Source organism: Siphateles boraxobius, unplaced genomic scaffold (genome assembly GCF_051911475.1).
Source record: "Siphateles boraxobius isolate OS27281-9 unplaced genomic scaffold, OSU_SipBor_1 41, whole genome shotgun sequence".
NCBI lineage: Eukaryota > Metazoa > Chordata > Actinopteri > Cypriniformes > Leuciscidae > Siphateles > Siphateles boraxobius.
This window is the reverse complement of record NW_027509042.1, coordinates 8,000,598-8,027,549: the sequence shown is the minus strand read 5'-3', so window position 1 is coordinate 8,027,549 and position 26,952 is coordinate 8,000,598. Positions and strand designations below refer to the sequence as shown.

The following is a 26,952-nucleotide window of genomic DNA, read 5'->3' as shown; positions in this document are numbered from 1 at the left end:
CTTACACGAGGTGCAGACAGGCGCCATGGCCATTACAGGCCACTTCTAGGGAGATTAGGAGCCACAGAGCTGTCACACACAGTCTCCACCAACATGATGGGCCAACATGCGCCCATCAGGGACAAAGGAGACTAGATCTCCACATGGTGCATACCTTTCCTGTTTGAAGCACTGAGTTCAGCACAGTAAGAGAGAGATCAAGTTTAGACCGGGACGGCGAGGCAAGCTCGCTTCGTCCTCTCTCGGTTCTAATTATCTTAACTGAAGGGGAAAGTGACCTTCTCTCAACCTGCAGCTTCACAGGGACTAATTCTCTTTTCCTGTGAGCGGTTTTGTTAAATGGGGCCGCTACACTGAAATCAATAGGCCAACTGAACCTCTGTTTTTAAACACAAAATTTTGGCAAATGTTGCCAGAATACAACATAAAAACACAGTGGAAGCTAAGCTGCTCTTCCAAGGTAAATGCTTGCCACTAAAAAGCTGAAATGGATTAAAAGCACGCTACCATTCAAATGTTAAGATTTTGTAATGTTTTTTTTGGGAAATAGTTCCCCAGTTGATTGATTACATTAAGAATTGCAAACATTTTGTTGTATTACAAGTTACTTATATGTAGATATTAATTATTTACATATCATCTAATTAAATATACATCAATTTGCAAACATTTCCAGAACAGAAATCTGAACACCGGATTAAGCCAGGTTCAAAAGTTGTGTTTCATTTTGTTGACATATTACAGTTAAATATTTTTACAGAGGGGATTTTGGAAATTGATTAAATAAGCAAATAAATCACATATGTCAATACTTGCACTTGGACAAAGCTTTATGCTTGAATTGCTACCATGATATCAGAATTCCTTCTTACAGAATTTACATACAGGTTGAAGAGCATGACTAACCCTCTGGGGTTGACGAAGATGTCGGTAGTTTTGGAGGATTACATTTTTTTTTTTTACATAGCGGAAAAATGGACTTACAATACTCCGTCATTTATGGTCATACAGATAAAAGCAATGCTTGTGTTAATTTTAGATTCCCATGTCTAGAGTTATTTGTAGTGTATCCTGGAGCACATGGCCTGTGAAAATATTTCTGGTTGCCCATGAATCTCTCTCTAGGTGAGTATGTGAGGAGGAGGCATCCCTCTCTATCAGTTAGCCTCTGGGGAGCTCTAAAAGAGAGAGAGAGAGAGAGAGAGAGAGAGAGAGAGAGAGAGAGAGAGAGAGAGAGAGAGAGAGAGAGAGAGAGAGAGAGAGAGAGAGAGAGAGAGAGAGAGAGAGAGAGAGAGAGAGAGAGCAAGAGGAAGAGTGCCAGACACCCTAATGAAGAGGATCTGTGTGTATTATCTGGGGATGGGCCCAGTCAGAAGCCTTATCTATAGCCTATATGCCATCAAAATGAACTACACACATTCTGACAAATCTCCAGATCTCCCCAATAGCATCTAATTTTCAGAAAAGCTGTTTAAATCCCCAAGACCAATATCAATCCATTGCAATAATGCAATTCCATGTCACAATCTACAACACACGTGTGTTTACACACATGCTTGGAGAGGTCAGCATAGTCCAGCTGGACACATGGGTAAGCGGGCGCCTGGGAAAGGATGAGTCAACAGATCGCTTTCACACTTCAAATGAGTCTTTCACTCTATTCATTAAAGCCCAGCGACATCCTGCCGCCACTCACATGCCTTAATTGTGAGTGACCCCGACGCCAGCCAAAAGCACTCTCAACATTACCCCACGAAACAACAACCCCCTCTGCCACATACTCATCCAGGCACCTAGTGTCTGTGTGTGACGGACCGATCGGACATCACAAAGACTCAATTATCTGTCTGTGGTATTCTTTTGCAGTATACATGAACAATATACTTTCCCATCACGATTGTTGATTTTATAATATTAAAACACACAGGCATAATTTACTGTATGTATATAAATAGAATAATATATAATACCATAACATACAGAACATATACTTTTTAATGATGTCATGCTGTTCGCGGTTGCTGCACTTTCTGAACAAAGTTATATGATTTGCCATGACCTTTTTAAGTTGATTTCTGGAAAAGGATTAGAAATTTCAAGGTTATTTCCAGGTTACAAACTGATAATTTATATATACAATTTTTTTTTTTAATATACTATAAATATATAAATTGTATTAAAATTAATATCATCATCATCATTATCCATGTTCATAATGCATGTTTTTTCTTGTTGTGTAATGTTTATTATTGTTGTAAAAACTCAGCAATAATTATTAATCGGTATAACAGTTATACAAACTATATTAGTCCTGGAAAGCCTGGAATAGAGATTGAACGATTCAGCGGTGCTCTGTCTACCTGGTTTTAAACGTGTTAGAAACAAACAAACACGTCCTATGCTGTTGCTTTCAGGGACGTCTTCTCTCTTCTGAAATTTGATGCTTGTTTTGGTAAAAGTCAACTGCTCATGTCTAATTTCAGCAATGTCACTGTCTCATTCAGCACAGAAAAATGGTGTCTGTCTTTGACGTATTACCCAGACAAAAATGGGAAAAACAGTGGCAACATCTACAACCAGTACAGATAACAGTAATATCAAATCTTCTCAGATGACACATCAATATTATGTGAGGTGTAGCGAACGCCATCTGATGTTAAACATGGAAGAGCATCTTTGTCTGACAAATCTTTTCTCAGGCATGTGATGATCCGGCTTCGAGTAACTGGAAAAATGAAAGTACCAATAGAGAAACCAGCATGGTTCTCTTAACTAACAGCCTGTCAATCAAAAGTAATTGACTGCAGCATGACAGATGCTGTCGAATGGAGGAGTGGGTCGAATAAAGAGCTCATATGATGGGCCCAATATGTCTTTGTCTCTTTTCTAGTTTCATTAAGTTTTTTGGGTTTTTTTTTTTTCAACAGGGAGTGATTTGAAAAGGCTAAAGCTTCTTTTGAAGCCCAACATCGGCTGTTGGGTTGTTAACAAACAGAGACCATTTATTGTTGTAGAGCTCACACAAATACACATATATATTCGCTCAGCCCTTAGCGGGAGAAAAAGCTTTTAGTCCCGCTTTCACACAGTCTGCACGATCAAAGCGAAGTCTTTCACAATAGTGACTGCTCTGTCATCAACAACTAATGCAGAGAAACAGCCACTGTGGAATATAGTGAAAGGAGAAGACGAAGTGGCCACTCATTACATTTACTGAAAGCACCTTCCACACACCATACAAACACCAAGTATACATCCCTTAGTAGGCGAGGAAGTGCTAAAAACGTGGTTGTACAATCTTCCTGAATGCTTTCAAGCCTGAGATCCACAAGAAGTAGCGATTCTAGGGTTCTTTTATCAGGAATTTAATAAATTAACATGTTTTAGTTTGTGTGAGCTTTTTAAATCAACAAGAAGCCCCCATTTTGGAACATACAATTCAGGTTACAATTTGTTGATAACACTCAATTCTGTCATAATGTGTTTATGGGTGCTTATTTATAAAAGTATAAGTAAGAGCATGTGCTCTGCCGTGTTCTGCGAGGCCCCCTACTGGTTTTCATCTACAGCCTCCCGGCGATATTGTGTCAGACATCCTAAAGCTGTAAGCGTCAGGATCAAAAAACCCACAGGAAATTAAATCAGAGCTGACAACAATGTCAAACAGTCACACACTGCTCACAAGGACACAGTTCATACATGATGCACCTCATGGCACAGGTTCAGAAATATCTGACGAATAGAAACCAAAATGTGTGTCAAACAAAATTACAAATAAATAATTTATTTATTTGAATATATGTATAAAAAAATACATAAAAAAATAAAAATATATATGCATGTATGTTAATGAGCTCACCAATAAATAAAAAATAAAAATAAATATATATATATATATATATATATGCGTGTATCAACAATCTGCCAATAACCCACTTTATACAAACCACCAGTGTAGCTTCAGAACTTATTATACCAAACACATAACAAGAAACAAAAGCAACAGTCATTTTTGCATTTGGCACAAATCTAACCACGCCAAATAGATGGTCAGCGATTTACAAACAACAGTGACAATCAGCGCAAGAATGGAAAAGTTAGCTGCTTTAAATAGAGAAGATGGACTGAGATCTATCCACACATCAACCCTGAAACATGACGAATCATAAACTGTCTGTCACACTTAATTCAAGCTATCCCAACCACAGTCACATAACTCAAGAAAATGGACTACACAGTGCCACAACATCACTCTTCATTTTGTCAGAAAATACTACCATAAATATGAATGAATTAAATGTTTGTATATTATTAAAAATGATTGATAATCAAAAAACAACTCAACATGACCATGAAATAAAAGTCCACTAAGATTCATGCATGGGGCCACCTTGAAGTTATCATACAATATTCATAAAAAGATTGAGATAAATTCCAACGAACAACTTCCTGTGAGAGAAAAAAAGCAATCAGTTACCTGGCATACTTCATACAGGAGTTTGTATTGCTCTTGAGGCTTCTGTAGAGTACAGACTCTGCACCCCATCATGGACAGATCAGACCATCTAGTTTTTCTCTTGGAGGAGAGCAGGAACTCAGTGTGCTTCCTCCCTCTGGCTCTCTCTCTCTTTCTCTGTCACATGTGGCTGCCCTCTTGACCATACACCTTGTCTTTTCTCTTCCTCCTCCTTCGTCAGTGTTTCTCACTTCCTTTGTTCTGTAAGATTTGCACAAGCTCTCCAGCAACATCGGCAACACTCTACTACTTATGCACGCCCACTCATGCATATTAAGGACCACCCCATTGAATATTCATTAGGGGGCTGTCCTACAGTGCTGCTATGTGTAAATGGTGATATGGGTGCATTTAAGTCTGCTCAAGATTAATTTATGACTCGTTCCACCTGATGTGTAAACGCAAAGGCGTTATGCCAACAACAACGACTGTCGAATGGGGTCTGATAATTATGCAAATTGAAATAATTGTTAATGCAACAAAAGAGAAGCACTCAAGTAAGATTTTCTTTTCTCCACTAATAGATTTTTTTCAATAAATAATAAAAACAATGAGCAGAGTAAACATTCAGTTTTGTCTTTATTTCTGTGACCTTTGGTATACATCATGCATGAGTTCTTTAAAATAATAATCGGGGCAATCCTTGGGGGTTATTAATAAGTGGGCTAACGGCCAAGCAAACAAATCTAAAGACCGAATGTTTCCTTTCACCTCAACGACCAGGCTGAGGTGACTGATAGAAAACGACACAGTGCTTTTGGTTCCACGCTAATGTGCGAGTTGCCCTTTACGGCACCTTAGCTGACAATAGGGCAGTGTAGACCTGGCATCGGCCATGTCCAACACTGTGGTGCCACTCAACCAACCAACCATAAGTGCCAATTAGAAGAATGTTGAACTCTGCTGGGGCAGTGTTCCTTATTCACGCATTTCATTTACTAATGGGGCATTGCTGTACTATAGGTTGCTAGTAGGCACTCTTACTCGACAAAGAGATAATTTGCATAAAGTTAAACTCAACTCAACTTTGTCAATCATGTTGCCAATTCTGATTGAAAACAAATGACTACTGCCAAGTGCGCTCCTTAATCCAAAAACACAAACCGATCTATACAAAATAAACAAATAATTCATTTTAAAATAATACAAGTGAATTTAGGCATTTCAACATTATAATGTACAGCATGATTTGATAAAGATTTAATTTATCAGTGTTATTAACTTACTGTTTAAATAAATTAAATTTAAGCAATGACACAATGATCATCTAAATGCATTTGCACTATTAAATATCCAATATCATTCAACATTGGCCGATGTATTGTGCATCTCTAGTGGTAATCCAACATAGAAGTTAAAACAACAAGAGTTTATATCAATGGGTATTTCAAATCAGAATCAGAATCAGAATCAGAATCAGAAAGAGCTTTATTGCCAAGTGTGCTTGCACACACAAGGAATTTGTTTTGGTATTGAGGCTTCCAGTGGACATATACAAATACAAATACAACATGAAACATAATACTACAAATTATAAGAATAAAAAATAAAAATATAAATATATGAGAATAAAATAAAACTGCAATATATAGAGGAATAAATAGATCATGTTACTATATGGCATGACAGCTGAATGTCTGTCCACATTCCATATGTGTCTTTGTATTTTCATAAACACATTTTGCAGGCCAAAGATATCAAAAATGGCTTGCCTTGTTGTATATTCAGGGTAATCAGATAAGAAAATATTATTTCAGACGTGAGTTTAAGCTGCCTCTGCCCTGTTTGAGCTATCAACTCATTGACCGGGAATGTCATGAGGGAGCAGCACAGGAAGGTAGTTGGCATGGACCATCCTTTCCTACCAGTCTCTGAGAGAGGAACTAGGATGAGAACTGAAGTGTTTCTATGTATGTTTATGTTTAATCTGGTGGTAGTGGTGGGAATTCCTCCGACCAGATGTTTCCATATGATACTTAACTCTCCCAGTTTCCTGCCATTTCACAGTCTAGCTCCATAGGATTATTCCACTTCCAATGTTTTCATCATTCCTGGACCGTCCTGTTGTCCTCTCTCAATGCAAGCATAATCCCTTTCCAACATCTCTGGTTTTGGAATGATTGACAGCCCTGAACGTTTGAGATCAAATGATATGTTATAAAAGCTCCTGGAGAAAACAAAGGACTGCAAGAAGCATCATGCCGAGCTGATGATAAGGGTTTGGTTTATTTGAAGGCACTGTACCATAATTTGGATGTCATTCTTTCTTTTTATCATCTTCATTTCTCTATCTTCCATCCCTAGAGGTATTATTTGGCCTTGATAGGAGTGTGTATGGATTAGCCTCTGACCTGCTTAAGGCTGAAATGATCTAAGAGATTTACAGACTCTCGTATGATCTCACTACCAGCAAGAAGATTGCAATATAGGCACGACTCTCATACATTCAAACTTATACACTTGCACGCACAGAATTACGCCATATATATATATATATACACCTTTTAATATTTAAATATTTTACATCATTAAATTAATTTTACTCAGTTAACACATTTACTGATTCCGAATTTGTTGAAATTAAATTAATATGTTGTTATTTTAATGCCGACAAGATTGCTTGATTAATTGTGATTCATTATTCTAATCTACCGACCACTCAACTACATACAAATGAATACGTTGCAAATATATTTGTCATGATAATAGTTTGCTGTTGTGCTAGCAGAACACCTCGCCTCCTCGACTTTTGATCTTTAATTCTGTAAGAAAAGAAGAAATAAAATGTATATAAAAAAAAGACAAAACAAAGATTTTTTTTTAAATGGCCATTAGTGAAAGTAGGACTCCTGTTGCCTGAGCCAAACAAAAGAGGCAGCCCAAGTCACAGATAATGATGTTTCTCGGGGTGTCATGAGCCACATGGGAGGTGGAGGAAGGGCCAGAGAGGAGGTGAGTTGACAGGAGGGGGCGGCGGCTACATCACCCCCACTTTAATTAAGACAACACCGGCACTGGGAGAGCACTGCCGTCCTGCCCGCGGTTTAAGCTCTGATGCAAACATTTATATTCATCCACTGTTCCTCCAGATGTCTCGCTGTGGCCCCATTGGACCCGGTTTAACAGTTGTCTCTGTTGATGTTTTAACAGCCACAACAGGGGGGCAAGGATTCTTTGTTTAAAAAAACACACTTTGAATCCAACTCTAAGGAGGTACTTGCATTCCTTTCAGGTTGAATTTTTACATCAGTCATTGTATTCTTTTTTTTATATAGTTTTATATGACATTTAAAATATAGAGAACTCTTCAATATTTTTATATACATCTTTATATAGTTATATCGGTATAAATAACAGCAAAACAATATCATATAACTGTAATCACCAGGGCTGGGTTAAAAATACAGATTACTCGACTTTAATCTTTATTTAATCAGATTAAATTACTTTAATCATTTCTCATTTTGAAGAACGGATATCGATTCTTAAATCCCAAAAATCAATCTTTCAGTCTATGTGGTTTCAGTTGATGAATGAACAAAATTGTAGATATTAGTAAGCTTTGTGCTTTTTTATGATATGTCTGATATGAAACAAATTTAAAATTCTCTCAATTTTGTTACAAATTTCAAACAATAAATCCAATTTTGGCGCTCTTTAATGTGGCATGACCGATCGCTGATCAAGCAAATCGGCAGCACGAAGCACACGTGAACCGATAATCTCTTTCCCTTTCCCAAAATAAACTTCAAAGAACACCAGAAGGTATGTTGAAAGATAAAGTATTTACCATACACTGCCGAAAGACATCAATAAAAAAGCTTGTAAAAAAAAGTCATGTCATGTTACATTTACCTCAGAAAAGCCATTTAAATCTCATTAGTCAGCTAGAATTTAATTAAGAAAAAAGTAGAAAAATTATTTTTGCTAAATAAAGTGCTTAATTCCTATAGAGACAGGCAGATTTTTATTTTTAAAGGCCAGTTATTTCATGGATCCAGGATACTATGCATCCTGATAAAGTTCCCTTGGCCTTTGGAATTAAAATAGCCCCACATCATCACATACCCTTCACTGCACCTAGAGATTGGCATGGGGTACTTTCCATAAGATCATCTCTCAATGCAAAATCAAACCAGCTATTAGCCAAACTGAAATAAAACCATGCCAATCTCTATGTATGGTGAAGGGTATGTGATGATGTGTTGATATTTTAATTCCTAATTTTTTCCTAATTTTTTAAATTAAGGCATTAAGATCAATTTCCAAAAGATTAATTTGTATTCCTCTTTTTAGTCAACTTTAGCATGGGTGTGTTCACTTATGCTAAGCACTGTATATACACTTTAATGCACATTTATTTTATCTTAAACCTTAACCTGCTCTTAAATTTTCCTTGAGGAAATTTGCCATGTACTGTACCTGATAGGCCCCAATTAATCAATATTGAATCCATCTGAAATGAACCGAATTCTGAAAGTTGTGTCAATGCCCAGCCCTAGTAACTATATAATTTCCTGGAATGTAACATAATTTGCATGCTGTTGACTCTCAAACCCTTAAAAAATCAGCAAAAATGTTCAATTTGGAATTGTTCACACTCTATTAGACTAATGGGGGAATTGGAAAATATTGTTGGTCTAACATGTCTGGAACACCCCTTGTTTCTCAGTGACAATACATGGCAAGCTGTATCTCCCTGCAACTTGAGTTGGAGATCAGAGTTCAGCCCATGGTTAGGTTGGGAGTTAATGGAGCCGTGCCCCAGCATTTCTGACGTACCACTAGGCTAAATGTCACACTATCACTCTCCCTACCGGACAGTTTAAGCTCTGCGAGGAAGAGAGGGAGATTCAAAGGTGCTCATCACACTTTTATAGCGGGGTAGAGTTTAAAGAGCAAAATACTGTTAGACATGGTTGGGGAGGAGAGGACACTGCAGTGATGGACCGACACAAGATAAGAAGAACACGATAAAAATGGAAGAGAAATCTCAGCACAAAATCACTCAGGGAGCAGTTTTAACAGTTTCTGAAAGTTTGAATGACACAAGCTTGTGTTTCAATGATGCAGAATAAAGTATCTTTTTATATATAAATTAATTATATTTCGGTATCCTCAAGTACCAGCCGGTCATTATCGGAAAATAAACCTCGACCAAAAAAAAAATAATAATAATAATAATAATTGCACAAAAACTATTATTTTAAGATAATATGACATTGAACTGAGACTTCTACCTTGAATGAAGTAGCCTACCTCATGCAGTTTTGGTAGTCTTTGGCTGCGTTTACACTTGGCATTAACATGCAACCTGTATCCGGATGTTGCTAATATACACATTGAAAAGACAAGTGTAAATGCGCTTCTGATCGGAATGTTATCTGATCAGCGTGTCCAGGTTCGGAGGTAGTCGAGGACGCATTGTGATCGGATCTCAGTGTAATGTAAACGCAATCCAGCCATCGCGTCTGCATTCACAGGTGGACGTGACACAAACCCCGCTCACTGTCATTATTCCCCCTCCTCTCTCCAGGAATTGCTGCACGTGTGGTTTTGCGATACAGTAGAGTGCGAAGTACATCGCAAATATACTGAAATGTTTGCCTTCACGCCCGAAAGTTGCAGAACCATTAATTTTCTGTAAAGAACGCGCATTTTTCCTCACCACAGCTGGCCATGTTCTCGGACCCATGCGTTTCTCTGTATCGTTTCCATTGCAGCATCTATTAGTACTTGCAGCCTTCTTCATCCTCCTCATTTTGCGAGATTTGTAAAATGTCCCCGGACATTTTTTTTACAATGAAAAATGTTTTAAAAAGAAAACCCAACACTTCAGGTCGACTTTTCACCGGAGCCATCCTTTTTTTTTTTTTTTATCCAGTTACAGAAGCCACTTGATGCGGACAGGTGTAATTATGATTGGATGTGTCCTGATTGGATTATGATCCGATCTGCTTGATTGGATCACGGTGATGGCATGTTAAAGGGGACCTATTATGCCCCTTTTCACAAGATGTCAAATAAGTCTCTGATGTCCCCAGAGTGTGTATGTGAAGTTTTAGCTCAAAATACCCAACAGATAATTTTTTACAGCATGTTTAAATTGTCACTTTTTGAGGCTCAGAAAAACGCACCGTTTTAGTGTGTATCCCTTTAAATGCAAATGAGCACAAAATGATAATATCAAAACATAAACTCTCAGTAGCCGTGTTCATTTCGACCCGGAGTCGGACAATAATGCCCACAGAGCCAGATGATATATGCTCTATGGAGATTGAACAGGTATAGTCTAGTTTAATTACGGTTATAACTTGTTTTTGCATCTTTCTTTTATCCACTATTAGTACAAGCCTGTTGTAGCGGACCACGTGTGAATGTTGTAAAAATATACTGATGAGTTCAATGAAGTTTATTGTTCATCACACAAAAGATGAAGCGTCAAATTCACTCTAGAAAATCACTGTAAGAGCTGAATAAACACTGTATCAGAAGTCGGCATTAAAGTCTTATCCATAAACTCTCTCCCTCTCCCTTTCATTATTATCAACATACACAGCGAAGAAAAAAAAACACTCGTTACAACTAACAGTAAACAAATATTATACACACCTTTTCAGGGGGTGCTTAATAAACTGGTTAACTGTATATCCGTAAAACAACTCCTATGAACTGTAACGTAATAAAGTGCGCTCTCTCACTTTCATTACTGCCATGATCAATAATGTTAGGCCTATCTCTCCATAAATAGAGCTATGTGGATTAATACATCCAGCTACACAACACCGACAACGCTTGGGAGACATTCTCGTCAGTGCAGCAATGGTGGATGTGTACAACTCTCAACTCACTGTGAACTCGATCAGAGTTTCTATGTTAGAACGGCAGTGTCTGTCAACACTCGTGGGCGGCGCCTGTGGCTTTAGTGACGTCACTAAAGCCAAATTCTGAAAACAGGTCGTTGGGAGACACTGCTTATGATTTATGGGGATTAATAAAAAAGGAGTGGATGGATTTGTATCACTGCTGGGTGGTTGTGTACACACACTGCCATCAAACATTTATGTCCAAACACCATGCAAAAGTGAATTTTGCATAATAGGTCCCCTTTAATGCATAGTGTAAACGCAGCCTTAGTATAGAATCTGTCATCGAATCAGAGTCAACACCGTCTTAAATAGCCTGTGCTTAGCACCTCAGTTTTAATAACATGAGAATTTGGCCAAATGACAGACAAAACAGAGCCCACATAGCTATAATAAACTTAATAACCTGCAAGTTGATGAAAACGTACAAAATTCTCCTCATAACTCCATTTGAGCTTGATTTAGGTCAAATGTTAATAATCTGATGACACATGCAAGTGTCTGACTATATACAGTATAAAGCCTTAAGATAAACTTTGACAACACTGTTTAATTATTTAAAAAATGCAGTGTTTTTTCATGAAAACTAGCATTTTTGAAGATACAAGGTGACGATATTTTTGCTTTTTTATTAAGTTAATGAGGGTATTTATTTATTTTTATAAATTTTTGCTTTTTCTAAAAAAAATTAAATTTTATTTTACAACAAAACTACACAGCTTTAAATGTAATTCCATACATTCATAAAAAACATAGCAATTCAAAACTGATTGATTGATGGATGATGGATTTGTACCTTAACACATTCTCGCTGATGCTTTTATCAAAAGTGTCTTTAGTAATTCTGATAAAACAATGTCTATAACAACGTTAACAATTGTTGCAAAATTTGCTGATGATCACCAAGATGATGTAGAAAAAAATACAGAATATATACACACACCCATAAAAAGAGAGAGAGAGAGAGAGAGAGAGAGAGAGAGAGAGAGAGAGAGAGAGAGAGAGAGAGAGAGAGATACTATCTTCAGAAGCCATCAAGATATCTCACAACCGAGGCATAGAAGCACACACCTGAAACTATTAAGACACCTTGAACCATTTGGAAGGATTTTTCCAGTGACAAAGCCAGAAAAAGTCCTAAAATGGGGTTGAGGACTCATAATAAATGAAGAACTGATAGTGAAAAGCTGTCAGACTCCACGCTGAAAGGATAAAAACGGATTTAGATGTGAATAAATTGGCAGAGGTGATGACAGAGGTGGGACTTAACTGAGGTAAGTTCTCAGCCTCTGACTGGCACATCTAATATGTCTTCGGCCATGGCTGGATTCCAGCGAGCAGTCATTCGCACTCGCCGGTACAAAGCGGAATTAACGACTATAATAAGGGCATTAAAAACAGGGTCTAACCTTTGCCAGAATAAAACCTCCTCTCTTGCAAACCCAACCCTAATAAAACAATATTTACGGTTCATTATCTAAATGCCATGACATTCCTAACTCCCAGTGCTTGTCACCACCACCATTAGACAGGATATTAAAAGATTTGATATTCAGCTTAATGCGCTGGGAGCGAATTTTATCAAGCATTTCACAAAACCAACGTTGCTTCTCGATCAGTTTTGCAGTATTTTAGTCACTTAATCTGATTATACGGCAGAATCAACAACATCTAATCTTAAATTAGCACAGGCATGATCTGTAGTTGTTGAATGAGGTGATTTATGAATTTAGAACTTGGCACGAAAATCAGTGGTCCTCAGATAGAATCTGCTATCTTCATTTAACATGCGTTTTAAAACCAAAGTGGCTTAAATAAGCAAAAACACAAGCAATTTATCATTAAGTTATAAATAATTGTTTAAATATTCCAAACAGGACAGCAGGGGCAATTGAGGTTACACAAAAACCTTGTCAACATCTGAAAAAAACAACAACAACAACAACAACAACAACCCAGTCAGTGATGATTACAAGACTAAACAGATTATTTTCTTCACTGCAAGCCGATCAGGGATTTTTTAGGAGATATGTCCTCTACTACAGGCTTTTGGGATTACCTCTGACATGCCCTGTACATTTCTATTCTGATTACTTATTTAAAGGATCAAAAAAATAATAATTCAAATGACTGCCAGATGTTTTCTTTTATGAGCTCTATGGGTCATTTTATGTATGACAGCTACTAGTTGCTAGCCAGAACATTAATTTGAATCTAATTTTTTGAAGTTTCATTTTTAATTAATTAGAAAATCATTTTCTTTTGTCTGTGACGCAAAACTCAATCGAAGCCAATCAAATCATTTCATGTTAAATGTTAGCGGACTACTTCTAAAGACACCATGACATCAAAATAGACACATTTTATTTTTAATGGTATATTGCAGTGTTTATTATAAATGATTTATCTGTGCACATTTTCTTTTAAAGGAATTCATGTGCTCTCGGGATCTTTAATCAAAAACATTAACTTCTCCTCCCCCTTGCAACATCATCTCTTCTCTGATACGGTGTGCACTGACTCAAGGGCTGACCAATAATCCTTTCTCTCCAGCAAGCTGTCACTCACATGAGATCGTAGCAATTGGCAAATGGAATAAAAAATTGGATTTAAATAGGCAAATGCTTAAGAGTCAATGATTGGATCATTATTGCAGTGATTTTATGTTTCTTGCATATTATATGTTTGGCAACAGTTTTAACCCTAACTGATGGAGTGTGTAGCTTTTCATTTCTTAAACAACCATTTATGAAGACACATCATGGTTATATTCCAGGATGACAATGTCAAAATTCATCAGGCTCAAATTGTGAAAGAATGGCACTGTACGTCACAATAGAAAAAAAAGATGATCACAATATCAAATTCATACTGAACATAAATGCTCCAAAAATGTCCGCTCACTTTGTGCTATGGCACTTCCTGTTTGTATTTTCTCCAGACACATCCCCTTCAGACAATACAAATCTTGTTAGAGAGTCATTTCAAATTAGATAACATGTCAAAGTGTAATCAGATAACAATCAAAGTGCAATTTATCAAATCTTCACCCCGGATTTGCCACTCCGCATTGAAACACAGCCGTAGGGGTTTAGACTGCAGTCTCTAATCATTTTAGCATTCATGAAAAATTCATTTGTAACAATTTCCATTATTTAATGTCTTATTTTCCAAAACGTTAGCCAATATTGACTTCTGAAGAACATGCATGAAAAAGGGGAAAAAAGGATAATGATTTTTGATGAGTCAAATGTATTGTAAATCATCACTAGATTTTTGTTTAAAAAAAAACTTTCAGATTAAACAGCCTCACTAATTCACGAGTGCTAATGGTGCAAAACTGTAAAAGCTAACAAGTGCTTTAAAGACGTTTTCAAAAGCAGAAGAACAGTGACAAAAGCTAATCAATACTGTCATTTGGGAGCTTTTGAGTGTATTTGTTGTTTCTTTCAAATGTCATTAAGAAAAACCACTAGCAACAAAGCGCCGGTTTCCCCATTAGCGAACGCCGCAGTGTTCCCTTACTCCAGGGTTATTAGCGTGGCTCTAATTCCCCAAGAGCTGTTGTCCCTATACAGAGCTGCCTGTTTGTTTGAAGATAATTTTACCCTAGTCTTCACATAGCCCCTCTTTCCTGTCTGAGATTGGGGGTGGGGGGGAATTGTATGAGGCTTTTAAAAAGACCCCAGGTCCTATAATTTTCATCCAATTCAAACTTCATTTGTGCTGAAGTACTCTGCAAATGCCGTCATTATGGCATACAATACTATGGCTCAGTTAGAGGGGCATCAGACTCCATTAAGCAGGAGAACAGAGGACTGTCTTAACCTTCGGCTGTCAGACAAAGAATGAGTGAGCGAGTGAGCAAAAGAGTGAGAGAGAGTGTGTTTTGCAAATAGAAAAATGAGCATCTCCACCAGCCAATATGTGCCACACAGTAGCTAACACATACACAAACAGTTCAATGCCTAAGGTGAGACACCTTTCTCTGTGTGTGTGCAAACAAACTGATACCTCCTAATGAGTGTTAAGACATTAGCCTATAGATAGGACCGTTTTTATGTTGTCTGAAGAATCACAGGGAACAGTTTATGTGAAATATAGGTTTATGCACAATGAACTCCTCTAACACACGAACACTAGAGAAGAGGGTAGACATTTACCTCAAGAATTCAATAGCTGTTAAATTCAGTAAACGATCAAAAGAAAGACACAAGAGAGGAGACAAAACAATTCATTACATTTATATTTTACACACACACACACACACACACACACACACACACACACACACACACACACACACACACACACACACACACACACACACACACACACACACACACACTTACTTTAACAATTAAATTAATAAAAACCATTAATAGCACATAACATTATCAAATTTCATTTTGCCATATGCTATAGGCTACATATATATCTAAAAGTCATTCTAAACAAATATAAACATTAATCAATTCAATAATAAAAAGAAAATATACATTAAAATAAATCTGAATAAATGTAATAATGTTATATAATATAATAATGTAATATATTTAAATTAAAATAGATCTTAATATATATTATATTAATTTCTTACATAAAGTATTATATTATTAATAAAGGTAATGTATTATCATATTTAACATTATTATTTATTTAATCATCATTAAAGGAGCAATGTGTAATATTTCTGAGGATCTATTGACAGAAATGCACTATAAGATCCATAACTATGTTTTCACTGTTGTATAAAGACGTTGCATAATGAACCGTTATGTTTTTATTACCTTAGAATGAGACATTTATATCTCCATAACCACAGGCACCCCATTCTATGGAGGTCGACATATTGTGACTTCATGTTTCTACCGCAGCGCTAAACGGACAAACCCATTTCGTTACTATGTTGCTCTTCGTGCAAGGAAGCAAGCTTAGTTCAGCGAATAAAACACAATGATGAACAAGTAACAATAATATTCGCAATAACATAGTTTTACTGAATAATTAAGTAAACATAATTTCTTAATTTATCCTTGTAAAGAAACCTCATTGCTGAATTGGCTACTCTCTGCTGTCTCAGACGATGACATATTTTCCTGTCGGCCACCGTAACTTTTGTTGGTTGCAAATCGTAACATCACCACTAGATGCCGCTAAAAAAAAAATCACACACTGCACCTTTAAAGGACAATGGAAAAATAAAATAATAACATTTATTGTATTATTTTATTTTACGTTCTAAATCCATTTACAGTATTTTGCCATGTTTTTTTCTATAAACATCTTGTTGCAAATTTGCAAAACATTGGGAATGCGAATATAAAGTCTTTTTTTAAAATAATATTAACAAAATGGACTGAAAGGGGTAAGAGAGACAGAGAAACAGACGGAGAGAAAAATTTAACGTAGCGTACCACACTCAACTTTTACCCATAAGCCATCAAACACTTTCAGTTCAAGGCATGTTTAAGACCGAACCTCATACACAGAGAGGATTCCTCACGCAACCCAGTCTCTATGGAATATAAATCACTGCTTCTCTCTCTGAATTTGCCTTTTCTAATGGAGTCATAGTCAGTGAGGCATATCCTCTCTCTCCTGACTGCTTTTTCTGTCACATGTTTTCAATTACTATTGCCAGAACACACAAAGAGAACCAGTGCCATAATTCAATAAGGACACAAAGGGAAGAGGGCAGGAGGAGCCCCCCTCATTGTCACCGTAACGGGTGAGTGACAGTGGTCGTTCTGCATCTTTCTCCCAGAAACCATAACAATGAATTCTAACTTTGTACCCGCCATTCAAATGTTGACACTGGGACCTCACAGGGCCTTCAGGGGTTGTGTTATATGCGAGGGTGTGTGTATAGATGTGTGATGGGGCGGAGAGAAAAGGGTCTTTGACCGTGGCCCTCTAAAACAGTCGCCTTTTAAAAAAAGACACACTTGGCAGCTGATCCACAGCTCTCACATATACTGAAGCAGAACAGCACACAAAATACAATAATTGATGTATAACATATATTAAATAAAGCTCTACACTTTAAATAATTCATATCTCATGCCAAAATGCCCCAATCAAATTTGTTCCTACATGTATATTTAGCTCCAGGGTGCATTTATGAATTAAAGCTATATTAGTGAACCAATTCTTTAACTGTAGTGTGCAGGCCATGCAGGTCACATCTTGTTTGATGCAACCAAACAATGCAAAATTATAAAATATTTGCCTATTTTTTTTTTTTGCAACTACTACGTACTATTCATGGCAAATATGATCTGTCCAAATATAAAACAAAACAACAAAAAACCCAGAAAAACTGTTCGGCATTAAAACAAAAGTATTTGATTCTTGATTAGTTTCTGAATTGTCATAGTATGTAATATACAGTATGAAAGCGTTTTTAGACACTTCAAAATAAAGGTTCTTTATTGACATCCATAGTTCCATGAACAACCTTTAACATAAATGAAAACTTTCATTCTTTATAGTGGAAAAAGGTTCTTTATAATATTAATATTCTCCACACTGTGGCATTGCTGTGAAAACCCACTTTTGGAACCTTTATTTTTAAGAATAGAACCAGCTTAAGGTGCTAGCCAGTTTTATATAGTTTCTAACTGGTCAAATCAGGTCCTTAATGGTCTTTATTTGGTCTGAAGTTGTTGATCAGCGAGACTACATGTACCATAGGTGGACCTGGTAGACAATATTGATGAAGTATATCACTTTGGATGAGAAAACAGCTACCATGTAACAAAAAACAGCTTAAATTATGGTCTAAATTATCCAGCAGAGGTATGAATGGTGCAGAAATATGAACAAAGTAAACGGTTCAAATCATAATGCCAAAGAATCAATGAAAAAACAAACAAAACATGCTTCTATGGCTAAGGATATTGTGTTTACAAATCTCCTAAACCAACCTGGTCCATTTGCTTCATCAAATTCCCTCACCCTCTCTTTCTTTCTTTGTTTTTTCTCAGTGGGGAGTGAGGAGTGCTGTTCTGTTCAGTTGTATTAGTGTCTCGGGCATGATGGAGATTCATTACTAAGAACTGTACTTTGAAGTTTCTTCACAGCTCACCAAACACCAGCCCCCTAATGTGACAAACAGGTGAGCAGTGATCTCTCTCTCCACACACACACACAAAACCACAAAACATACCTCTAACCTAAATAAAATAAAAAAAACTCTAACCTAACTAAAAGAAAGTCTTGTTGCTGCTGTGGTCTTTATGCAAGTCAGAGCTGAGCAGGCAGAGAGAGAGAGAGAGAGAGCGAGAGAGAGAGAGAGAGAGAGAGAGAGAGAGAGAGAGAGAGAGAGAGAGAGAGAGAGAGAGAGAGAGAGAGAGAGAGAGAGAGCGAGAGAGAGAGAGAGAGAGAGAGCGAGAGAGAGAGAGAGAGAGAGAGAGAGAGAGAGAGAGAGAGAGAGAGAGAGCTCAAGTGAAGTGGGCCTTTGTCTGTGATGCGATTATCATGACTGCTTCACTGTAGAACCAGGTTAGGCAAAATGGCAGGTTCAGCCATGAACTGACCAGTGTGTCAGCAAAAGAAGAGGTTCAGCTGAACAACAGAGATTAAATCAAGATTATGTCACAAATTCAATCGGATGACCTGTGATTTAATGCTCTGTCTGTACTGCAGTTTTAGAACGTTGTGATGCATACAACTTAAGAATTGACTTGTTAAATGTCCAAGTTGCAATCTCTCCCTAGCAAAAATCTTGGTTCCACACTCAATGAACATTCACATATGATGAACTAATGCAAAAAAGATGAATGGGGATGTCATTATCAATAGTTATATATGTATTGTCAATGTAAACAGCTATTGCAATTCATATAATTTTAGTTCATAAACAAATTAATGATCAATATATCACTTTAAAGTGTTAAGATTAGAGCTTTATAGATGGTAATGATAGAATAATTTATTTTTGAAGTTTTAGCTCCCCCTATAGGTAGCAAGCTTTAGCAAGCAAGCACCACAAACAGTGGTGTGACCAAATATCCATGATTGGAAAGTTAAAAGTCATTACAAACACATTTGATTGACCACTATAGTGAACATTAGGGCGACTACAACCTCAATAGTAAAAAATGGGGAGGGGAAAAAATTCTAAATTTGTTCATATTTACAAAATACAATTATGCTGGTCAGTGAAAACATTGGAAAACGTTTCTTTGTACTTTTGTCAGTTAATAAAAGGTTAAATAGAGTGAACAAATCACAGATTATTGATTTTATTGCATTTTACAAAATGTCCCAACTTTTTCTGATTTGGGATTGTAGACCTCTATATAAATTGAATCAATAATGAATTGTAAATGTGTTTAGAAAATCTGAAAACATTTGTTACAGAATGCTGGACTATTTTCAGCCGTAAAGTGAGCAGGATATATTAATTTAGCGTATGGCTTCGGCAGGCATGTATCATGATACTAGCGAGGATACTAGCGGGTGCCTGAGTGTTCAGTGATTAGAATATAATGTATAATATGTTTATAATAAACTGCCACTAAGACCCAGAATCTGCCCTCCTAAACTTATGGTCAGGAGCTGCTACTGCTACCAGGTATCGCTGATCGCTGATAAGTTTCGACCAGCTAAAGACCATTAAGGACCTGATTTGACCATTTAAAAAACTAGCACCTAAATCCAGTTCATTTTGGCAGTGATGCCATAGAAGAACCTTTTTCAATATAGCCTAAACAATGCTTCTTGTGGCAAAAGATATTTGATTAAACCTCCTCTAACCAAGGCGATTCATAGGTGTGAATATGTTGAGTGTGAAAGAGGGAGAAAAATGTATGTCTGTGAAAAGAGAGTGGAAAGTTGACAGTGTCCTAGCAAACCTAGAATCTGTGCAAATAGTTTCAACAAGAGAGCAAATCCCAGACATAGAAAGACAGATCGAGAGAGAGAGAGAGAGAGAGAGAGAGAAAAAGAAAGAGAGAGCAGGTGGAGGAGTTCTACTGTTTGCTTGCTACATTCAACAGCATCTCATAAATCTTCTCCGCACTCATCACAACACACACAACACTCCTCAGGATGTCTGTCATTTCCTGCTCTCCCATGTGATTCCCTCTCTATCTTCATTTTAGGTTATTTCTTTACCTGTCTCGAAGTCTGTGATCTTTTTGTCTTTCTCACAATCTTTCTTTCTATGCTGTTCTGTTCTCGCCCCTCGCTATAGGATTTTTCTCATCTCTACTCACTCCACTCCCTCTGAATCTCTCTCAGATTTCGTTCTCATGAACCCCCTCTGAGTCCATCTGGACATCCAGTGTGTGAATCATCCAGTGTTTACACACTCTGCTCCCAGAAGATGTCAGACCACCAAATATCCCAACAGGTCTTCCTCTCATTAACACTCCAAAAGCTACTGTACCTCTCTCAGTAAGAACAATAAGAATCTGTATGTGTGTTTGTGTGTCTGCAAACACAGAATCTCTTCATACGGTAAACTGCTGTGTCATCAGCATTTACAGTCAAAAAGTATAAAAATCAATTAAAATAATATTGGATTGTGCTAAATATGGAGTAAGAGAGGTTTGTTCATAAAAAGAAAAACCTCGAATCACCTTAAACATGATTATATTTAAAATGATATCAGGAATAAATCAGAATATTCTCCCTTGTTCTAAAACTTCACGGAGAAACAATTGTAAAACCATATCACTGCTGCCTGCATTCTTCTCAAACATCTTTAGACAAAGACAAATGGGCTCCTCTCCTCAAAACCATGGCTGATCTTTCTCTTAACTGTGTGTTGAGTTAAACACAGCCCTTGAGGCAAGCAAAAGAGCATTCTGTGATGTCTGTTGGTTGTTTGGGGTCAGATACAGAACAAATGTCAGTGTCTGCTCTGAGCTTGACCCTCAGATTCCTCAAGCCATACAATAGTACATTAAACTTAACAGACACTGTAAGAAACCGCAACAGTCTGCCTGACGATTCAAGCTCTTCAAACACAGACAGACCCTATATCAAACACAATGACTCTCAGAAAAGAAAGTCAGCGACTAGAGAGCTAAAAGCCCTGTGAATCATGCAGAGTAAAGCCACTACAATGACAGCTGCACTAAACTGTTCTGTTTTTCTCCCCCAAGTATGATGAGCTTTGTTATTGTTGAACTGAATTGTTAAGGGCCGTTCTCACCAAGAACGATAACTATAACGATAACTATATTAGCGTCTACACCGGCGGATGAAGTTAGTAGTGACCTTTACAAAATGTAATGTGCTGATTTCATAAGACGATGGTATCATCATGATATACTGCACATTCATATGCAATGGTATTTATATGGTACTCCAATGTAATTCAAAAGAATACCATGGTATCACTCGAAAAACATGGCAATACCACAGTAATTGATTGGAAAGCGATCATAAGTGTTGGGAAAAGCAAACCAGTGGCAATTTGCAAAAGAGTCAAATTAGTAAGAGTAAATACAAATGTAAGGTCTTACATCTTTTAAACACTCACTTAAATAAATAAATGGTTGGTCTTAAATTTTGTAAACACTTTCTAAAATAGATATATATTAAAATAATACATATTAGAAAGTTACTATGGTAACTTACTACTACAAGTTTGTTTTATGCAAATGGTAATGGTAATTTTTTAAACAAATATTTTTAAGAATCATACATTTTTATAACTCTACTTTTTTACAATATGGTTATCCAACCGAAAATCTGTCATTAAACTACAATTCAGGTAAATAATTTCTCCCCAAATAAAATTTATTCTGCAAGTACTGGTGCTGTGAGTGTTTGAGGTTGCTAAAAAACTGAATTGTCCACTAGAGGGATCTCCTCTCCTCCGGTCTAATTCATCTCCAGTGGAATGGTTGAATCCAGCCAGCCTCTTGGCAAAAGGCAGGGCAAACAACATCACATTCTCCCAGTCTCTTAAAAACAAGACATTGTAACAGGTCAACGGAGACCTGCCTCAACAGACAACAGCCCAACCTAAACGCCAAAGCACATTTTTCAGTGAGCCCATAAATATTTTACAGTAACGGCACACCTGGCACCTGACAGCCTTTAAATCCTCTCGTTCTGACAGAAACAGTTGTGTAATGTACAGTTGGGTCCACTTTGTTGGAAAATACACATGGTAATGCAATATTTGCCACCATAATGCTTAAACTAAGTAGTGTTCGTGTTGTGGCACATATGAGCCAAAAAGACCTGATATGAATGAAGCATGAGCATTTTTGACTGAAGTTTTATAGCTGTGTTCAAGGATACACAAATTCTTTGAGCAGTTTAAAACCTTGAACCCAGGCACATAAGCTTGTGACAAGTCTGATGTTACTGATTTGACAACATATGGAAAGTGAGAGAAAAAGAGCTCTCAAATGTCATTCAAAGTTTGTTCAATTCAAAACATTCAATCAGGTTGTCAAACCATTATTAACTTGATAAACAACTAACATTTCTGTCTGTTCTACATAAAATAGTCACATGGTTTAAGAATAATTGGAAAAGACTTGGAGATCAAGCAATAGCACAGAATATTAAAGAATTTACACTACCGCTCAAAAGTTTGGGTTTGTAAAGATGTTTATTGTTTTTAATAAGTCTCTTATGCTCACTTTTGAACAAAAATTACGGATACAGTAAAAAACTGTAATTTTATGAAATGTTATGTATAATTATACAATATATTATAAATGACTATATTACATAATTTAGAAAAAAAAATGTATTCATGTGATGGAAAAAAAATCAGCAAACATTACTCCAGTCTTCAGTGTCACATGATCCTTCAGAAATCATTCTCATCAACAGTTATGCTGCTTAATATTTTAGTGGAAACTGATAATATTTTTGTAGGATTCTTTGATAAATAGAAAGTTAAAAAGAACAGCATTTATTGGAAATAAATTTTTTTTGTAAGATTATAAATGTCTTTACAGTCCCTTCTGATCAATTTAATGTGTCCTTGCAAGAAAAAGTAGTAATATCTTTTTCGGGAAAAGAATAATCTTACTGACCCCAAACTTTAAATATGAATATTGAATGTATCCAAGAGAGATGGGAGACTACAAATATCCTTATATCTCAGTTCATTTCAGGTTTATTACATTCTTACTTAAGACTAGAGCAGCTGGGTGCAGGGGCTCTAGCAGGAATGCAGCTGCAATGTTTGCGTGTATGTGTAGTTACCATCGCACACCACACAAACATCTCTCTCCCATCATGCAGCACAGAGACAGCTCTGTCTCCTATGGAGCATATCATATATAGAGCAGTTTGTGTGTTTGCATGTGCATGCAAACACACATTTAAGCAAGAAGACAAATTTAAAGGAATTATAATTTATTAGAATCTCCAAAATTGGGCTAGAGTTCAAAACCTGCAAGCCAATGAAAAAAGAGAATTTTACTCAAGCGAATTTGAAAAAAACATATTGCTACAACAACATCAGACATAAAACATTCCCATGTCCGCCCACATTCAGATGTTAGAAACACCTATTCAGTGTTTAAAAACTTGGCCTGCAGTCTTTCTACGGTAAAGGGATAGTTCACCCAAAAAACAAAGATCCTGTCATCATTTACTCACCATCATGTCATTCCAAACCTGTATGACTTTTTTACAGAACACAAAAAATATATTTTTTGAAGAATGCTGGCAACCAATGCTGCATATGTGAGCCGTGCAGGAAAAATGAGTCGGAAATGCGCATATAGGCAAATTACGAGCTACAGCCAAAACAAGGGAAAATGTCGAATTTGAGGTTCACACAAAAATTTGTTCCTTAAGCCCTCATCTAGTGATCCCAATACTCCAAATAGCAATTAAACAACGACAACTGGCGTTTTCCCTCACCACAAGTTCGGTATTGTTTTAAAGTGCAGCATTACAACTTTGTAAATATTCATAGCGAATTCTCAACTTTGAACCAATGAAATGGGATTTTCAAACTAATGCTGATGTAAACAAAATGATTTAACGTGCGCTGACTGACAGAGACGAAGCGTGCGCACAAAGACGGATCAGACGTGCGATCCTGATATACACAAATACACAGAATTACAGTATTTCAAAATATCTGTCTTGGCGAGTATTCACGCAAAAATACGTCTGTTATGCCAAGTACAGTAGGTCTTAGGGCTGTCTGTCTCATTCACGTTAATTGAACAATTGTGGTATCATAGGGAATAGAAAGTTGAATATAGATTTTTCCTATAGATATTTGGGTTTGACTTGATGTGTGCCAAATTTGGTGTCATTACAAGGGATTTTATGGTATGGTTGCTAGGTGATTTTGTTTTGGAACCTTCAGACAACTTTAAATACATTTTTCTCAAAACTGACTTTGCTGTCTGTATCAACTTCAAACAGGTGTAGCTCATTTATTTTTTATTTGATTCCAACAAATCATGCATCATTTGAGAATGTGAAAATAACAATAACTCATTTTTGATAATTTGCTCATTGCGACTCATTTTGTCATTATAGGTCACATGTGTTCCATATAAGAAACCGTGTCATTCATTTTTTGCAACAACATGAGGGTGAGAAAATGAAGACAGTATTTTCATTTGCGGGTGAACTATCCCTTTAAGGAAGAAGTAGGATAGATACTATTATTTGTAATTATAAGTAAATAAGAAAAGTCCAGCAACGATGTGCTCTCAAGTCTCATTCACGCTTACATTCATTTCAAAACATTCAAACAACATCAGTCACAAGTACCGATGAAGTTTCAGGCACCATCTTTAAATATGCACAAACCAAATTTGAGAGCTACAGAGGGAAGGCTTTTCAGTCAGATATTTTGTCCATTTTCCTCTATTCCACACACAGCCAAAGTAAGCGTCAAAAGACTTGAACTATTGGCTCGCAAAAACTAAAAAATGAAAAAAATAAATTAATACAGGTCTAGAATGACATGAGGGCGAGTAAATTATAACACAATTTTCATTTCTGGGTGTACTATTCCTTTAATAGGCTGAAATGCCATGATCCCTGTTTTTCTTCTGTCTCTGTGCGGCATTAGACCTCAGTTTCTGCTGTTACTAGTCTGCACAAGTGTGGGTCTATGAATAAGTGTGTCCTACTTGCCGTATGGTGTGTGGCTTGGCCTCACAGAGACAGGAAAGGGAACCAAATGTGGCCACGGCAGCACGGAGTCCAGCAGCCTACAGTAAACAACTCTTTCCCAAACAGTCCTGTAGAATAAGTATAAAAGACTTAGCTTTGCTAAACTTCTCTTTCTTGGAAGAGAGTTCGGTACCACAGTCTCTGAAAATACCCCTCATGTGTGAGGCACTCGGATGAAGCCAAGTGCTGTAAAGACCGTTTGGAAAAACTGTTTTCTTTACAAAATAAAGTCCACACAGTGACATCACTACCTTCTTTGAGAAAACTTTATTATTGGTGCGTGATATTGCCATTCTTCATAGATATGGTTTGAGGTATGTACAAATCTCTAATCCTAAGAATTAAAGTTGTGATGTAGAAGTGATAGTTCTATTCATTGGCTGTTGATTAGATGAAAGCAGATCCAATCAAACTGTGAGTTTGCAGTCGATTGTAAAAAGGGGAAGGGTTTAAGCAGAACTGAACTATTGGAGAAGTCCAAAATACATCACCTGATAGAAGTTTCCTTTCACCAGAATAAAGAGTTTTGAGTTTTTTAAAAATTCAGTCAGTTTCTTTTTTTCACCCCATGAACATTTGAATGGGGAAACAAATCAGTCTCAGACACTGAAGAATGAGACCATAATATCACAGAGACTTGGGCAACCACCTCACAACAAACTGCATTGACAACCACTTACACCACCCTAGTATCATTGTGTGTGATTTTGCAATGGCAAACACCACATTTTCTTCATAAAATGTAAAGATCTACTTCATTATTTTAGCCTCAAACAATAAGACTTTGTATACCATATGCAAGGCAATATATTCTCTGCAGTTTACCTATATGTTTTGCTTTGGACTAAGTTACATTTTAACTTGGAATAATAACTTCACTAACTAGAAAGGCTCTGATGTTAGTCATTACGCACAGTGATGGAGGTTAATACAGGCAGCTCATGCAGTCAGACAACAGAGCTCCCTCAAAACTTGAAGAAAGCCATAAAATGCAAGAAATCAACCAATAGTGATGGCTTTTTATTTGGATAACAAAAAAAAAAACCATAAAACAATAAATAAAACAAAATTCTGTCAACTTCACTCAGCTTGATGCGAGTTCAGTAAGACACATTCTTGGTAAAGTCAAGAATTCATGAGCCAAAAGTTTCTCAAAGGGAAACACTTTTCACTTGCTGCGTTGATTGATTAACATTGAATAGTTCAATAATCACAAACCTTCAGCTCTTGCAGTGTTCACCTCAAATACATGTCCATCAGCTTTGAGTGATTATATTGCCCCTTGCTGGCATGGGTCAAAGGTTGGCGTGGATCATTACATGTGTGAGCACATATAAGTGTAACGAGCAGGAGGCAAAGATCAATGTCTGATCCAGATCAGTCTGTTAAGTCTTAACACAAGATTACGCCCAGTGCGCCTGCTGCGGTGAAGAGAGT

General features: G+C 36.8%; 1 protein-coding gene across 4 annotated transcripts in view; it reads right to left on the bottom strand.

Moving 5' to 3' along the window:
* The window catches only part of pdzrn3b (PDZ domain containing RING finger 3b), a 106,184-nt gene that overhangs the window by 25,097 nt on the left and 54,135 nt on the right, over positions 1-26,952 (bottom strand). The window contains exon 1 of one of the 4 annotated variants that reach the window (XM_077198078.1): positions 4,478-4,740. The exons of the other annotated variants lie outside the window; for them this stretch is intronic. Within the exon in view, the coding sequence (XP_077054193.1) occupies positions 4,478-4,549 (72 nt within the window). The 5' untranslated portion in view covers positions 4,550-4,740. Of the gene's footprint in view, positions 1-4,477; positions 4,741-26,952 lie in introns of those variants that run through there. 4 annotated transcript variants of the gene reach the window in all.